Source organism: Saimiri boliviensis, chromosome 12 (genome assembly GCF_048565385.1).
Source record: "Saimiri boliviensis isolate mSaiBol1 chromosome 12, mSaiBol1.pri, whole genome shotgun sequence".
NCBI classification, from domain to species: Eukaryota; Metazoa; Chordata; class Mammalia; order Primates; family Cebidae; genus Saimiri; species Saimiri boliviensis.
This window is the reverse complement of record NC_133460.1, coordinates 80036389-80054656: the sequence shown is the minus strand read 5'-3', so window position 1 is coordinate 80054656 and position 18268 is coordinate 80036389. Positions and strand designations below refer to the sequence as shown.

The window sequence follows — 18268 nt, the reverse complement described above, 5'->3', positions numbered from 1 at the left end:
TACTGAATCTATCATTACAAATAATTTTTGAGGATAATATACAGTATTTCAATACCAGCATACATGAAATAGTCTCCATGCATAGCTTGATAAATTAATGTGATTGCTGCCAAAAACTTCAGTCCAGGTACCACACAGATAACTTCAAAGAAATGTTGAGAACACAGTCCAATTGTATATTGGGACCTTCTTATAGCTTGTATCCCTACCCCAGTGCTCTAATAGCCTTTTAATTATTTAAAGACTTAGAGATGCTTTTTCAAAATAGCATTTTCTCTGAAGCCACATGCATTCTTTGCACAGGCCTCAGAGTTCTTCTAATGAGATGGCTCCCTCTTGTGTAGGTCTTACTTTGAAAAATAGTACTGTGAAGACTTGCCAAACTAACAAACTCCATGCCCACATCCTGAGGGACAGCCCTGAAATGAATGGCTCCTTATGGTCGGAGGCATCCTAAAGGTGGGCTTATTATCTAGTTGAACCAACAGGATTTGGGAGGAAGGTGTGGTGAGGAGAAATTTTTTCTTCACTTCCTTCCCCAACTACTCTGCCACGGAAGAATAAGAAACATAAATAAAAGTGGTAAAAACCATGGAAGTTCTTTTGGAAAGTTTTTCAGCCATTCGGAAGCAGAGTCAAATTAAAACTCCTACTAGATCATGGGAATCAGCATTTCTACTTTTGTTTTTTCCTCACACCAAGTGGGGACCACTTTCCCTGAGTAAGACCTGCTGGAACTTTTGACACTAGACATACACCCTGAACTCCTTGCTTCCTCCACCTCTTTGTTTAAGCCATCCAAAGTGAACTAAAATTTCAGCAAGATGCTGACTAAAACTATAGCTATTTAGCTCTAACAAGTTGTTAGAATAGCAAATAGTTCAAGATTCCAGGGACCATTTTAGAAAGATTATTTAAAACAAGATTAATTTGTAAACACTGTTCTGTTTATTGCAGTAAAGAAATGACCATAAGTCATTAGACTTCAAAAAGTCTACTTCTGCAGGTGAACAGTCCAAGTGTATTAAGTGCTTAAAGATGAATGGTAATTGTTAGTGTCACTTACTTTACGAAATGCAGAATATACGTGTGCGGAGATGACATTACTGACCTGTGAGTGTCAGTGGTGAACACATCTTGGAATCAGATTACTTCTCATTTGCAAGTCAGAATTTCACAATGTAACCCGATTTGAATGCTTCCATAGAGTTGGCTGTAATGAAATTTGCACAAAATTTTAGGAGCTGTTAATGATTTATTTCTTACCACCCTAGAGGTCATTATGTAAGAAAATACAATTCTAAATAGGCAGAACAAGTGGAAGAGAGGATCCAGGGTTAGAAGTCACCTGTAACCTCTGAATGTCCCACCCTCGGGACTCCTTCCTCATTAAGCTTACAATCATCTTTTGGCAAATTTCTGTCTTAGGAATGCAGCTCTAAATCTGACTTAAAGGGTTAAAAGACAAAACAAAAAGAACCTTACATTCCCCTCTTTAAATTTTAAACTCTGTTCTCTGAAGAGGATGAAAAGTATGTCTTTACCACTAATAGTATTATCAAGGTCTAGTTAAACTGTAAAAGGAGATTTTTAAACTTCTGGTATGAAATTGTCTAGTGCACTATTTAACAACCATTTTGTACATGGATTTCGTTGTTACAAACCGTGGAAAGTACATTTGGTTCAGTCCATTGACCACACCTCTAAATTCACACACGTGTTAATACACAATAAATTTTACAGCAGAAGACTGCCTCAAAAATGTGGAATCTTGAGTGTCAATCTTAGTTTGAAAAGAACAATGAGGAATTTAAAAGTTTTCTAGTTTTGTTTACGTTTGTGTTAATGCTTCCCGCCCCCGCCCCCCGCCTTGTTTTCTTAAGTTTTCAATATTTAGAATTCAACAATGAGTTGCTTTTGAAACATAGACATAGAAGCAAAATTCCTAGGTAATGGTCCCAGCTCCCAAATCCTCAGGCTTCCCCTCCTGCAGGCAGCCTCGTGTCCATGGGCAGCACCCACTCCCCTGCTTTTGAGTTCACCTTTCTGTGTTGATACAGTTCTCCTAGTGTGCCCCTCCTTGTTTGAGCCAGTCTCCGTGTTTGTCTTTATGTCTTTATGCTCATTTCTTCATTTCCTCCTCTGCTTCCCGTCAGCCTCCCAAAAAGATATGGGATTATACTCCTGGAGACTGCTCTATCCTTCCTAGAGAGGATAGAAAGGTAATTCCGCTGTGCCTCCTCTGTTGGACTGTGTGTGCTCTCTAGCTTTGGTTAGTGTGAGTGTGTTGTGGGTTTGTTTTTTTCTTAAATCACTTTTTAAAAAACTTGATGCTTTTTTTTTTTTTGGCTTGGTAATAAAACTATGTAACAAATTCTCTAAGACATATACTAATGTTTAGAGGTTTTTAAGGCAATTACATATCCTTCTGACATTGAGTATTTGTCACTGTTACCACACTCTGAAAAAAGAGAAAATAGACATTTCTTTAAAGGTAGGTTTTTGTAGTTCTCCTTAGCAAGTAGAATAGATTTTTGAAGCTCTGATTACTTCAGGATTTCTGCTTTACATTGCCTAATGTTACATTCTCTGTTTTCATGTCTAATTAATTTCTGGTAAGCTCCCGTGTTTTAGTTGTGCTATCTTGGCCTTATGAAAGTGTAACACTAAAAAAAAAAAAAGAAAAAAAAATCATTTTTTTCTAACTTAACCTTCCATTCTTTCTCCCTTTCCTCTAAACTAAAACATTCTTTCCCATCTTTTCTTTCTTGAACCAGACTAATCTAGACAAAGATCTCAACCTCTGCCAGACAGAGTTAGAGGCAGATTTAGAAAAAATGGAGACGCTTAATAAAGCACCCAGTGCAAACGTGCCACAGGTATTTCCTAGTTTTTCTCATGCCATCAGTTCCTTTTCAAGCTGTGCTTTGTTTTCTTTGTTCTGTGGTTTTTTTATGTAGCTGAGGTGACAGATGGTGATGCTGGTTATTTTAGGCTGCATGGCTTTCTGCCTCCTGTTTTGGACCCTTCCCTCACCCCTGCCCAGTTCATTTTTGCTTGGTTTTCTTTTGAGCTTGGCATCTTCCTTAAAGGGGATTCTTCAGTTATATGCAGAGAGGCTGCAGATTGAAACTACTCTCCTACCTTATTCTGTTTCTCTGCTTTCCAGGGGTGACCTTTTAAGTTCCCTTCCTTCGCTTCTGGGCGCCTTCTCTGAATTTTCAGGGAGCCATTTTTGGCAGTTTCCTTGTCTTTTTGGCAGCCCTGGGAGATACCAAGCTCAGAGATGAGTTTCAAAAACTCAGCAGCGTGCTCTGGGTACCCTTTCTGTGCATGGCGCTGTCAGCGTAGTAGTGTTTGTCATTTTAAAGGTCAGAAAGTTCTCAGTGAAAGATGCTCTCAGAGGTCAGATGGCCTGGACACACAAAAAAAGTGTTTGAAACTAAGCCTGCATTGATATTTTAAAGGGAGCTGTGTCAAAATGTGGTTTATTAAAGGGTGTTTGAGAGAAAGTGAGAGAAAGAGAGACACTGTGGTAAGTAGGTTTCCAAGGAGGAAAAAAACAAATGTTCCCAGTGCTGCCTGTAGGGCTCCCTGACAAAACAAAAGAGACTCTTAAAAGAAAAAGATATCTTTAGAGAAGATACAAAAGGAGGCCGGGCGCGGTGGCCCATGCCTGTAATCCCAGCACTTTGGGAGTCTGAGGCAGATGGGTCACTTGATGTCAGGAGTTCGAGACCAGCCTGGCCAGCATAGAGAAACTCTGTCTCTACTAAAAATACAAAAATTAGCCGGGCATGGTGGTGAGCACCTATAATCCCAGCTACTCGGGAGGCTGAGGCAGGAGAATCGCTTGAATTCAGGAGGCAGAGATTGCAGTGAGCTGAGAGCACACCTCTGCACTCCAGCCTGGGTGACAGGGTGAGACTCTGTCTCAAAAAGAAAAAAAAAAAAAAAAGAAGAAGACAGTAAAGGAATATGAAGCTGAGGAAGCTAAGAAGGTCCACAAACTGTGACAGAAACAGAGGAAACTGCTGATGGGAGTCAGATCTCCAGCCCCAGTGATTTGGGCACAAAAGTCATGAGAGCAGCAGAGACTCAAACCAGGAAAGGGGTGAAGAGACTGGGGATTTGGCAGCAGCCAAGGGGTCTGGGATAAGAGAATCAGGAGCCAAGGAGCTACAGGTTGATTGAGGGTGTTGGGAATTGGGAATCCAGAGAGAGCAGAGCATGAGGAAGCCAGCAGGACCGGGGCTTAGGTCCGAGCTCTCTCTCAGTACTCGGAAGGAGCCACAACAGGCACTGCACACACGGGTGAGGCAGACAGGTGATGGGCGGGGCAGGCGGAGTGGGGTTAGGGGTTTAGTTTCCAATTAGGGTGGAGGAACCAGGTTAGCCACTGTGGAATTGAAGTTCTTATGTGAGAAGTGATCACAGCTAGTCCTGGAGTGAGAGTGGTGGCTGTGGCTGTGGTGAGAGCCCATGCTGGGTGGGTGCACCAGCATGCAGTGGGGAGAGCAGGTCCGAGCGAGGTCACTGAGGATGTTGCAGTGGGACTTTTTAATTGACTGGTGTAAACAGCAAAGAATTGGAGGATGAGATTGAGACAAAGACAACCTTGGGGTTTTGGCCAGGCAGCTGGAAGAATGAGGACTTGAGCACATCACAGAGGAAATCTGGGAAGACGATCGGGGCAGAGGCAAGGTGAGGTAGCTGGCTTTAGGTAACTGACCTTTGAGGTGTTGGTTGGGTGTCATATAGGGAATATCCGGTAGGCAGTTGGAAGTCTAAGACTAGGGTTTTTGGAAGAGGCATGGGCTTAAGATGGGGATTGGAGTCACTTGAGTGCAGGCAATGTTTGAAGCCCTGGGAGTAGATGAAGACACCCGGCTGGGGAGTAGATGACAGACTCAAGAGGGAATTGTGTTGAGAGAAAGGATGTGAAACTAACAACTACCTATGGGGATGTTGGGTGACATGGAATAGGAGAAGGGGAGAGGGAGAGAAAGCAGAGTTCACAGAGGGAGAGAGAAAAGCGAGTGATGAAGCAAGAGGATAAAGTGTGAAATCTTCCCAGAGGTCCAGAAAGATGAACTCCCAGGAAGGCCAGTGGATGTGATGACTAAGATGTTTCCGAAGTCTTTGGAGGTTGCTGGGTGAGTAAGTTCATGGCAGAGAATGAGGAGCCTGCAGGGGTACAGCACTGAATGAAAAGATGTGACCATGGAAGGAAGGAAGGAAGGAAGGAAGGAAGGAAGGCAGGCAGGCAGGCAGGAAGGAGAGTGTTCCCAGAGGACTCTACAGGGTCAAAGGTTTTTCAAGATGGAGACCAGGGCAAGGTCTTCCAAGGTGGAAGGCCACACAGGTCAGTTGTTCAGAGGCTGGAGACCAAGGAAGCAGAGGATGGGCGGGCAGGGAGGCTAAAAAGTGCAGCCAAAAAGGCTGGACGATGGAGTTGGAGGTCAGAGGGTGTGCTCTCTGCGGAATAATGGGGTGGCATGGGGTACAGTCCTCATCCCGGTGCAGAGGTGCCCTCGTAAATGACAGCTCACAAGCCCAACAGGTTTCAGCAGGCAGAGGGCTATGCGGGTGGGATTGCCTCTGCCCTGTCATTTCCTTTTCTCTCTTTGACTATCTCTTCCTTTTCTTTCTCTCCTTTCCTTAACTGTCTCTTCTCCAAATAGCTAGTTTTTCTTAAAATGGTTATTAGAGATGAGGCCATTAGGTAAGGTAGGATTATCCTTAAAATTAACCTTTACATTGATTTATTCAACTACTACCTTATTTTTAAAAACAGGCATATCAAACCCTTTGCGTTTTTCTCTCCAAGACAACAACAGAAACCCTAAACTACAGAATTATGTTGCTTTTTTTCTGCATGTAGCTCTTGGTTGTTTTCTTCCTTTTGCGTGGTGCGTGGTAATTTTATAAAGCATTCCCTTATTTATGCTGAAATGATCATTAATAGGGTTGGTGAAATTGCGTTTCTCCCCATTTCTGCACTCCTAAATTTTCATACACAGTTATGCATAAGCACACACAAATAATCTAAATACACGGTAGCATGTTAAAATACACTTTTGTGCATTCTGGCCCTAAAGTGTTGGGTGACCTTCTCTCTGGATGTGGCATTTGGGGTGCATGATGGGATCTGCAATCGGCTCAGAGGGGGTTCTGAGGGCTGCAGAGAAGCTGGTGGAGGATGTGCCATTCATGTCATTAAAGCATGTTGGCCCACTGGAGGGCCTATCTGCCCGGTGACTTGTGACGGAAGACAAGTATGAGCCAGGTGGCCCTCTCCTGACCCACCCAGAGGGCCTTGGGTGCATACACTGAAAAGCAAAAGACCAGGAGTAGGAGAGCCCACCTGCCCTTACATTCTCCTCCCAGAGAAAGAGCACCGCCCTCCACCAGCATTGAAGACCTTTTCCATCCAGCCCCCCTGACTTCCAGAGGTCCTTATCTAAACTAGGAAGAGAAAGTGACCTCTCTCTTTTTCCTCTTGACTTGAAACATATGAGTCAAAATAAATCATCTATATTATTTTTTTCTTCTTTCTTTTCTTTCTTGGACATTTACAGAGCTCAGCTATCAGCCCCACTCCGGAAATTTCTTCAGAGACTCCTGGATAGTAAGTTGCCATTTTACTTTGTTTATGTTGCTTAATATGTTAAATGTCAGAAATGGAAATAGAGAAGCTTATATTTTGGACCCAAAGTGTGTTTTGTTTGTATCAGCCTAATGGCTCTGAATGATGTATAGTTTGGTGATAAGAAGTGATCTAATTGTATTCTTCAAATTATTTTCCTTCTGTTCTTGCCTCCTCTTCTAAATTAATTTTGTGATGATTTATATTATCTTTTATAAACTTCCCCTATTTTGGCATCTTTACCTTTAGAATGTGAGTTTATTTGTCTAAGTTTAGAATAAAAGTTCTTGCCTGGCATTGTGGCTTATGCCTGTAATCTCAGTACTTTGAGAGGCTAAGGCAGGAGGATCATTTGGGCCCAGGAGTTCAAGACCAGCCTGGGCAACATAGACCCTGTCTCTAAAAAAAAAAAAAAAAAAAAAAATTAGCGAGGCGTGTACCTTTAGTTCCAGCTGCTTGGGAGGCTGAGGCAGGAGGATCTCTTGAGCCCAGAGATTTAAGCTGCAGTGAGCTGAGATTACACCACTGCACTCCAGTCTGGGTGAAAGAACCAGACTCTCTCCCCAAAATAAAAAATAAATAAATTAATTCTCAGCCGGGAGCAGTGCCTCGCCTGTAATCTCAGCACTTAGGGAGGCCGAGGTGGGTGGATCATGAAGTCAATAGCTCAAGACCAGCCTGACCAACATGGTGAAACCTCATCTCTACTAAAAAATAAAAATAAAAAATAGCTGGGCTTGGTAGCCTGCACCTGTAATCCCAGCTACTTGGCAGGCTGAGGCAGGAGAATCCCTTGAACCCAGGAGGTGGAGGTTGCAGTGAGCTGAGATCGTGCCACTGTACTGCAGTCTGGGTGACAGAGCAAGACTCCGTCTTTTTTTTTTTTTTTGAGACACCCCGCCATACTCCATCTTAAAAAAAAAAAAAGATGGAGGGAGGGATGAAGGGGTTGAGGGGAGGGTGGGGCCGAGAGGGCTAATTTACCCAATGCTCACAGAGACGGGCATCTATTACCCTCCGTCAGTTCTTTGGACTCTGTCTGGATGATGCATGCACACCCTACTCCTTCCTGGGGTAACGACCAGCCTCTTCCCCCTACCAAACCATCCTGAATCCTATAGCAAATTGCCTTTCTCAGCACTTTGCTGTGAAGCTGTTATCCCAGCTGAAAGTGTTCAGTGCTACCCTCACCTCCTGTTCTATATGTGGTAAATAGCAAACATTTAGCTTGTATAGTTCGGCCCTCATGGAGCCTTCCTTTACCCAGGCTCATGTTAGTACCTCAATGGCCCTTACTTCTGTTGCTGTATACCTGAGTTCTACTCTTGTATTTTTATAATCATGAGTGTATTATAAACTCCTCGAGGGCAAGGCCCAAGTCTTCACAGTGCCTGGCACATCCAGTGAGTTTAGGAAAGGAGCTTGTTTTGGTAGGAGCTTTTCTTATTTTATCACAATCACATATGTGTCTTGTTCTTTGAAATAGGACAATGAGGGGAAGGCACACCTATTACCTATTCTACTAAGGTTGAGTCAATCCACAATGAGCAGAGATGCTGAGTCTATAAATTTTTTTGACAGATATTGTGGTCTCTGGGACACATCCTCCTTTCATTGCTGGAGAATGTGCTTTACAAGAAGAGTTTCATTTGAAAGTCAGCAGGGATTTGGGTATTTTGGAGGAAAAGTTGAAAAACTTTAATAACTTTAATCTTTTTAAGGTAGTGATCAAAAGCTCTAGATACGTTATGTTAATTTTTTCTATAAATATATGTGTTTCATGATTAATATGCCCAGGAGCATAAGAAGAAATTAAGAAGATATATTAAGACAGCAGCTAGAGGAGGACTGCCTTAGGGGACAGTTCCCACCTCGGAGAGGGACTGCGTGAAGTCTCTTGTGTTCACTGTGGGGTTGGTGATTAAGTCACTAATATGACAGGTGTCAGGACTCAGGTATAGCATCGGGACCCCTGCCCCCCACTCTGGCTTTGCAGCTCACTCCCTTTTAAAGAGCTTCCAGTTGAGCTGGGCCTTCAGCTCTAAAAATGACAACAAGTCACCGGTCCTCTGGGTCCTAGAGATGTGCCTTCAGAGGTGAAGCCCACCAGATGACCCTAGGCAACCTGCAGATAAAGGGTGTCATCAAGACCACAGCTCCTAGCAAACTCTCCTTGGTCCCCCAGGCCACCTGTTTATTCTCAGCTTGTCACTTTGGCATCCCCAACTGCCCGTGTGAACCCTGCTGCCTGCTCCCCTCTTTTACCTCCTCACCTCTATCGCCCTAAACTGCACAAGGCAGAAAGGGCTTCATGGGGTAGCTGGCCGAGTGAATTCCCTGGCTCTACTGGATCCAAGGCACTAAGCTCTGTACTTTAATAGGAATGTAGATATAGTCCCTTAATAGTTTGGGGACAAAACACACACACACAAAATAAGTTTAGTAAATGAAAAGGCAAAGTGGCAAATGAATGAAGTAGACTATGATGGTTACAAGTATTCAGGAGAAAAAGCGGCAACCACAGGCAGTCAGGATAAAGAGCACAGGTATTGAATAGCTTCACTTTAACAATTTATCGGCCATTTACTATGTGCCAGGCCCTGTGCTTAGTATTTTATCTACCTTACCTCATTTCACCCTCTGAACATTCCAAAATGGGGCATTTTTTTTTTCCTTTTGAGACAGAGTTTTGCTCTTGTTGCCCAGGCTGGAGTGCAGTGGCTCAATCTTGGCTCACTGTAACCTCTGCCTCCCAGGTTCAAGTGTTCTCCTGCCTCACCCTCCCAAGGAGCTGGGATTACAGGCCTGCCACCACACTCAGCTAATTTTTATATTTTTAGTAGAGACGGGGATTTGCCATATTGGCCAGGCTGGTCTCGAACTCCTGACCTCAGGTGGTCTGCTCCCCTTGGCCTCCCAGAGTGCTGGGATTACAGGTGTCAGCCACCACACCTGTCCAATCAGGCATAATTTTTAATCCCTGTTTTATAGATGAGGAAATAGGCACATCATAAAGCAGTATAATGCCATAGTTCCACAGCAGGTACAGGGCAGAGCCATATCCAGATTAGGAAGAGTGAAGCTCTAGGCCAAGGGACTGGGGTTGGCAGTAAACTCATCTGCACCATACTGATTCAAAATTTGGTAATAAGTTAGCAGAAGACATACCAAGGCTTAATGATTTTGAGCTCTTAAAAAACAATTTTTACCTGGCACGGTGGCTCACACCTGTAATCCCAGCACTTTGGGAGGCTGAGGTGGGTGGATCACTTGAGGCCAGGAGTTCAAGACCAGTCTGGGCAACATGGCAAGACTTCCTCCTTACAAAAAATATTGTAAAAATTAGCTGGGCTTGGTGACACAGGACTGTAGTTCCAGCTATTTGGGAGGCCAAGGTGAAGGATTGCTTGCCCAGGATGCAGAGGTTGGCCGTGAGTCAAGATCGCACCACTGCACTCCAGCCTGGGTGACAGAGAGATACTCTGTCTCAAACACACACATACACACACACACACACACACACACACACACACACCACAGTTTAAGGCAGGCATCCCCAAACTTTTTACACAGGGGGCCAGTTCACTGTCCCTCAGACTGTTGGAGGGCCGCCACATACTGTGCTCCTCTCACTGACCACCAATGAAAGAGGTGCCCCTTCCTAAAGTGCGGCGGAGGGCTGGATAAATGGCCTCGGGGGCCACAGTTTGGGGACGCCTGGTTTAAGGAACTATTTATGATAGTGGGTTAGCAGGATTGGAGGGTACTAATGTAAGCTGATTAAAAGAGCAAATTGTTTTCACTCTGAATGTGCATGAAGATATTCAATCCATTAATTTACCAAGAGTTCTTATTTATATCACTGAAAATAGGTCTTGGAAGCCTGTTTTTCAGCTCTCATGAAATATTTGGCAGGAATAAATGAGATTTTTCCTCCTGCTATTCTACCATTTGTGGATTCTTCAGTAATTAGGCTTGGTTTTCCCCCAGTTTATCCAAATGAGTAAGATTTTTAATATCAAATTGGTGAGGAACCAGCCTAAGTGGGGTGCCTGACCCAAAATGTTTGCTCAATGAATGGATGCATCGGTAGATCTTACTTAACTGAAATCCAACTTGGTTAGCACCGAGGCAGGCAACTGGTGAATTGAATCTGGCCCCTTTCACTGGTTGGCCAGGAATGATGTGTAGGCAGAAACACTGGCATGACTTGACCTTAACCCAGAGAATGAAGAGGAGTCACAGGTGGCCCAGGTTCACAATTTTGTGGGCAACTGGAGAAGTGATGGCATTGTTTTAAGCCGACTTCAATATCTTGGACAGACTTCAGTTGAGAATTTTATTAATTAACACTGGTTACATATGATATAGTAAAAGAACTGGGAACAGAGAGGAAGGAATTCACCTATAATCCCAATATCCTAATACAACTACAAGTCCTTGCCTTTCTCTCTCTCTCTCTCTCTCTCTCCATATATATATATATACACACACACATATATATAGTGTGTGTGTATGTGTGTATGTATATATATATTTATAGTTACCATCAGAGTGTGTGTCCAGTTTTATACTTTATTTTCCTAGCATTTCAGATCTATGAATCAGTAGAGGGAACTAATTATTTTTATTTCAGTGTTGCCTAACCAAAGAGCTTTACTCTATTTGACCAGCAGGTGGCACTCGAGAACAAGTTGTTCTTCCCTGTATGGGGATGGTAGACTTGGGAACACCTTTTCCTTTTAATCTGATTTGGAAACAAAACACAGATCATAACCTGAAGAACCATATGAAACAGTAAAGATTCGCCTGGACCTTACAAATGTGTCAGAAATCTGTATGCATGTAGGCATTTAATTTTTGTAGAATCTTTTATTCCACTAATATTTATTGACCAACCAACCATCCAAGGCATCAGACATGCAAAAATTAAGAAGATAAACTTCCTGGCCTCAAGGGGTTCCAGGTGTAATAGGGGAGACAGATTTTTAAATAACCAGAATCCAGTGGGGTGCATGCAATGATGGGGCCCAGGAGGGAGGAGTGAGCACCTATTGTTTTGTGGAGGAAGAAAGGTTAAGTTTTATAGAGGAGCTGCAAATAAAATGTGAATAACAATAACATTATAAATATATTTTTTTCATGCAGTACAAAAGGCTATGAAATGAAACATTTAGAGGATTATCTAGACTCCCTCCTGCAAAGCTACAGTTAACAAGTTAGGTTTTTTTCTTCTTCTTGAAATAACCAAATGATTTTGAATGGTGAATGTAAGCTTCTTGAAGCTGGAACTTTTTGTCTGTTCTGTTGCCTGTTGATCTCCACGTAGGAGAGTGACACTTATTAGATGCTCAGTAAATATTTGTTGATTTAATAAATGAGCAGTAGAATGACATGATACCTTTTCTAGACAGAGATGACTGGAGGGCATCAGAGCTGGAGACTGGGGGAGCAATGTGTGTTTGTGGCACAGTTGTGGGTAAATGATGATAAGGCGGGAGGTGGACAGTGAAGGGATTAATGTGAGCTGTGTCAAGGACAGGGAAAAAGCAGGGCTTGGTGACTGATTAGGCTTGAGGAGCAAGGACAGCGGGAAGGAGACCGATTTCCTAAGCTTTCTGGGTCGGGTGTTGGGAGATGGTTTGGAACATGTTGAGTTTAAGACGCCCAAGGAACATCCAGGTGGATGTCTAGAACGTGGTTGAATTTATGTGTCTGGAGCTCAAAAGAAAGTTCTGTGTACATAACAGATTTTCAGTGGATTTCTTGTACAATCTCCCCATGCCTATTAGTTTTGCAAATGAAAGAAATTGAGACCAAGAGAAACAGACTGTTTGCAAGTTTTTAAACGAGAGTGGGTTTGCCTCCACTGATCCACATTCCTTGCTGGAGTCCCAGGACTCTGTCCACAGCCTCCAGAGCCTGCCCATTAGCACAACTGGCCCATCACTTGTCCAGTGCTAATGGGCCACAGTTGGCCCTAGGATGATTCCTCTGTTATCTCACTTTATTCTTCCAGTGAATGTGTTTTTGTTGAATCCCCCCGAAATTCAGCAGCCAGCTTTGCATCTCAGCCAGAGGTTGAATCCTCTGTGCTAGCTCTTCCTGGCTTGCTCTTCCTGAACCAAAGTCTGGCTTAATCAAGGCTGCTCAGAGCTGAGCTTCTGAACTTAACTTCTTTTGTTAAGTACTCAGCTGCTTTTCCTGATTGGGCCTTTCTCAACCAGCTGAGGGGATAAGGCTCCTTCTCTTACCATCTCTGATATGCTTGGACAGAGCAAGTACTCTGTGACCTTGGGCAAATGGCTTTGACATTCTGGTCCTCAGTTTCCCTTTTTGTACAGTGAAACAGACGGTCTCTCTTCAGCATTAGAACAGCTGATGGATATGATACACTTAAAAACATTGTTGTGGCTGAGCGCAGTGGCTCACACCTGTAATGCCAGCACTTGGGAGGCCAAGGCAGGCAGATCACAAGGTCAGGAGTTCAAGACCATCCTGGCCAACGTACTGAAACCCTATCTCTACCAAAAATACAAAAAATAATAATAATAAAGTTAAATTAAAAAGCTAGGCATGGTGGCAGTCGCCTGTAGTCTCAGCTATTTGGGAGGCGGAGGCAGAAGAATTACTTGAACCAAGGAGGCGGAGGTTGCAGTGAGCTGAGATTGTGACATTTCACTCCAGCCTGGGTGACACAGCATTGCTGTAGTGCTCTTAGGTATTGTTTTTAAACAAGGAGTGCCTCGGTTTCAAAATGTTACACATCTGGAAAAAGCATGTTTTCTTAGCTTTGGTATCAGAGAAAAAAACAATTGGCTGTGGCAAATCCATTCTGAGGGGTTTCCTGAGTGCTGCTTTATCATTCTGGTAGGAAGCTGGAAAAAATGGTGATAATGGGTGGAATAAAGCCAGAGAGTGAGGTGGCTGAGGTGTGGGGGTGGGATGAGATCTGACTGTTGGTGAGGTAGAGCAGAGGTGTGAGGTCAGGCAGCCAGTTATGGCTGAGAGGCATGATGGAACAAGCTTCCCTCAGGTTCTTCCATCTCCTCTAAGTAAAGAGGAAAAGCATTTGATCCCCATACCCAGGCCAGAGTGAATGAAGGAGGACCCTGGGGGAGCTCTGACTCCCACCCCCGCAGTCACCTGAAATAGGGTACATAAAGCCCTTAGCCCCAAGTGGCACAAGGTGAGGCTCAGTAAGTGGCAGCTCCTGTGAGGGGATTACAAGTGACAGAAGCAATAGTATTGCCCAGGGGACTTTATTATTCTAAGGTGGAAATGTCATGGTGTTCTGCCAGAGTCCCCACCTCTTTTCTGTTTCTGACTCCTGGGTTCTGGTGCCACTTGTCTTAGGGGTGTATTCATGGTGAGTAATGCTCAGCAGTGGTGGCATATAGAGAGCTGGAGCATCTCTGAGTTCCCTCTGGTTCCTGTGGTGTGCAAGCCACTGCCTTCTCAGTTGCAGGGAAGTGTTCTATCTATTAATAAAACAGCAGCTGAAGGTTGGGTGCATTGCCTCATGCCTGTAACCCTAGCACTGTTGGAGGGCAAGGTGGGAAGATCACTTGAGGCCAGGAGTTGAAGACCAGCCTGGGCAACATAGCAAGCCCCCATCTGTACAAAAATAATAATAGTAATAATAAAATAAATAGTAAACTAAAACAGGAGCTGAGAGAGAATACTAGAATACTATCTGTGTAGTGCTCGACGGCCTGGTTCAAGTTCCAAATCTCTCAGTGCCTTGTTTCCTCATCTGAAAAATAGCAGAAGTAGGATGGTTAGGATTGAAGCGAGAATGATCAATAGGCACAGTGCCTACCACATAGGACGCCTCACCAAGAGGTGTGTGGAGTTGTTTTTGCTGTCATTCTTGGTAACCATGGGGGCTCAGAGGCTGGAAAGGCCAGCTTCCCAGAATGTAAAAGCATTGCATTATTGATCATTGCTGGATGAGTAGAGGGAAATACAGCTGGACAGATGTGTGATCAAGCAGTCGTAGTTCATGGCCCCCGTAGAAGCTAGGTGGGGACAATATGGGTGTTCACTTTGTAATTCTTTAAGCTGTTCTATTGTATTAGATGATATTCACAATGAAACAGAGGGATGAAGGAATTCCACCTAGTAATGGGTCTTCAGAGCTGAAAAATCTATTTTGATACCAGTAAACTGAGTTCGGTAGGAATAAAAGCAGCCCGGCAGAAGACTATGTGCTTCTGCAGGACAGGAGTCATTCACTTAACTGAGGGGTGTGTGTGTGCACACGCATGTCTGTGCATGTACGTGTCTGTGTGCCTGTGTGTATGTGTGTCAATGACAGTATGTGAGTGGCAGGCATAGAAAAGTGGGATTAGGAGAAGGGAGGGACTCAGTGAGTAAGTACTCTTAATTTTTTTTTCTGTGCCTCACCTCATTCCAAAAGGAATCTGTGGTAACTTGTAGAAATACCTAGATTTTAATGAGATAAAAAAATAAATGGAGGCTATGAATGAGCAATTGTTTATACTCATACTATATGTTATAATGTTCTGAACACAAGCTTTGAAAGAAGCAAGTGGGCAAATCTGGATGTGATACTAAGAGCCCATAGAATCCCAGGTTCCAATTTCCCTTGGTCACTGATTTTCCTGGAGACCCAAGACAGTTGGGCCTCTCCCTTTCATTGCTGATTTTAATATTCCAAAGTGCTTATGAAGAATAACCCAGAAAAATAATCCAGGTAGTGAACTTGAAGTAGCCGATACTGGCTGGCTACATGACAGAGGCACCACCCATGTCCTTGACTGCACCATCGTGCGTGTAGCCACTGGGTCCTCCGGCCCTCCTGCTGTGTGTAGTTCTCCTTCCGTCTCCCCCATCCTTCCTCCAACCCTTCTTCCCCAGGCAGCGTTCGATAGAATTTTTCTTTTAAAGCCCAAATGCAGCCATCTCAATTAGAGAACTTTGCTGTTTGAGCAAGATTCCTGAGCATTCAGGGCTCCATGGGCCTGTCTGTAGAAATGTGTTTTTAAATAAGAGCACTCTTTAGAAAGGACAGTGCTTGATCAGGATGCCAGGAGGTATATTTCTTGTCCTCAGCAGGTAATGTGCTGTTTGAAAAATGTCAAAAGCGCTAACTCCTGTTCTTATCTTCATTTTTTCCCTTTTCTCTTTTTCTTTCAAAACTACCTGTTCATAGCATATATTCTTCCAACTTCCATGCAGTGAAGAGGGAATCAGACGGGGCTCCTGGGGATCTCACTAGCTTGGAGAATGAGAGACAAATTTACAAAAGTGTCTTGGAAGGTGGCGACATCCCTCTTCAGGGCCTGAGTGGGCTCAAGCGACCATCCAGCTCAGCTTCCACAAAAGGTAATAAACTGGGTGAAGCCTGCAGGCCTCCGTCTCCCATCCACCTCCATCCACTGAGCGTCAGCCATGGTGAACCTCCAGGAATGGGGATGAGTCCCGCCTCGTTCAGACCCACATCCAGGCCTTGGAGCCCTCGTAAATTCCCTTCCCTATTTTCTTACCGGCCATTTTTCTTTCTGGTTTTAATAGTTTCCCTTTCTTTGACCCCCCCTACCCCCCCCCACCCCCGCCACCTTGCTCTCCTTGAAGATTTCTCTCTCTCATCCTAATTACCTTTTCTTAGAAATTAGCTGAGCTTTAGCCATTCCTAACTCTAGCAGAGTAGCCATTTTTTTTGTTGTTGCATCCTTGCACCTGCTTTGCAGCACAGATTATTTTGCTTCCAGACATCGACTGGGAATTTTTTAAAAGCCCTTATGACCAATGAGCATGTTACCTCTCCTTTTTCTTTTTAGCAGCTTTCAGCTTTAACCTAATGGGTCTATTTATTTTATTCTGCATGCTTACCAGTGGATCGTAAAGGTGGGAATGCTCACATGATTTCTTCATCTTCAGTCCATAGCCGAACGTTTAACACTAGCAATGCGTTAGGCCCTGTGTGTAAGCAAAAGAAGCCCCTGTCAGCTGCCAAAGCCTGCATTTCGGAAATCCTTCCTTCCAAATTCAAACCCAGGCTCTCTGCTCCCAGCGCTCTTTTGCAGGAACAGAAGAGTATCCTCTTGCCCTCAGAGAAGGCTCAAAGCTGTGAGAACCTTTGTGTTTCCGGTTCTTTGAATGATTCCAAAAGAGACCTCCCCCTCCAAGTGGGAGGGAGCATCGAGAACCTGCTCATGCGCTCCCGACGGGATTATGACAGCAAGTCGAGCAGCACCATGAGCCTCCAGGAGTACGGCACCAGCGGCAGGAGGCCCTGCCCTCTCTCAAGAAAGGCTGGGATGCAGTTCACCATGCTCTACCGGGACATGCACCAGATCAACCGAGCTGGCCTCTTCCTGGGCTCTATCTCCTCCTCCTCGAGTGTGCGGGATCTCGCCTCCCACTTTGAAAAAAGTGGCCTGGCATTGTCCAGGGGTGAGCTGGGCCCCAGCCAGGAGGGCTCAGAACACATCCCCAAGCACACCGTCTCTTCCCGCATCACGGCTTTTGAGCAGTTGATTCAGCGGTCCCGTTCCATGCCGTCCCTGGACCTGTCCGGCAGGCTGAGCAAGTCTCCGACACCCGTGCTGTCCCGGGGAAGCCTGACTTCAGCCCGCTCGGCCGAGTCCCTCCTTGAGTCAACCAAGCTTCGTCCCAAGGAGATGGATGGGATGAACTCCAGTGGGGTCTATGCCTCCCCAACGTGTAGCAATATGGCGCACCATGCCTTGGGCTTCAAGGGCCTTGTGCCTTCTGAGCCCCTCTCCACCTGCTCCGATGACCTGGACCGCTGTTCAAATATCTCCACTGACAGCAGAGAAGGCAGTGGCGGCAGCGTTCATGGAGATTTCCCCAAACATCGCGTCAATAAGTGCAAGGGCACCTGCCCGGCCTCATACACCCGCTTCACCACCATCCGGAAGCATGAGCAGCAGCAGACCTCTAGACAGCCCGAGTGGCGCCTGGATTCCAGAGGGGACAAGAGCACCCTCCTCAGGAACATCTACCTAATGAGCCCCCTTCCTTTCCGGCTGAAAAAGCCCCTCCAGCACCACCCCAGACAACCTTCCCCTGGTGACTCCTCAGGCCTGCTGGTGGGCCAGAAGCCAGACCTACCCAGTCAGCCCCATCAGGACCAGCCCCCTTCTGGGGGGAAGCCCGTGGTTCCCACACGCCTGTCTTCCCGACACACCATGGCCAGGCTTAGCCGCAGCTCAGAACCCTCTCAGGAGAGACCCGCAGCCCTGGAGGACTACCCGAGGGCCATTAATAATGGAAACTCCGTGCCATACTCAGACCACAGGCTGGACAGGAACAACAACCCTCAAAGTGAACTGGCACCGTCCCGCGGAGGTGGCATTTTGTGTGTTTGCCTAGTCTCACCTCCCCGTCCTCCACTTTGCTTGCATTCCCCTTCCTCCTCTGTGCCCTTGGTGCTCATTTTCTGGTCTGTCTTTTGTTTTCTGTTTGTTTTGCTTGGCAATTAATCATGGCTCGTAGTGGCTGCACTTCTTTAAAAACAAAACCCCCATGTCATTTAGACTAACCACCAAACTGTGTTTCGAAAGAAAAATTGGCCGTTTAGCTCAACTGAGAAATGTGTTCATTTGAACTCTTGAACCCCTTGCTGTT

The 18268-nt window shown here is 45.0% G+C and overlaps 1 protein-coding gene across 50 annotated transcripts in view; it reads left to right on the top strand.

Annotated features, from left to right (window-relative positions):
- Positions 1-18268, top strand: part of SORBS1 (sorbin and SH3 domain containing 1) — a 254213-nt gene that overhangs the window by 191209 nt on the left and 44736 nt on the right. For 21 of the 50 annotated variants that reach the window (XM_074382647.1, XM_074382668.1, XM_074382667.1 and 18 more), the window contains 2 exons: positions 6582-6631; positions 15828-16000. In XM_074382647.1, coding sequence (XP_074238748.1) covers positions 6582-6631; positions 15828-16000 — 223 coding nt within the window. Of the gene's footprint in view, positions 1-2156; positions 2223-2777; positions 2880-6581; positions 6632-15827; positions 16001-16510; positions 17990-18268 lie in introns of all 50 variants that reach the window. The other 29 variants (XM_074382623.1, XM_074382621.1, XM_074382622.1 and 26 more) reach the window with 5 other exon arrangements.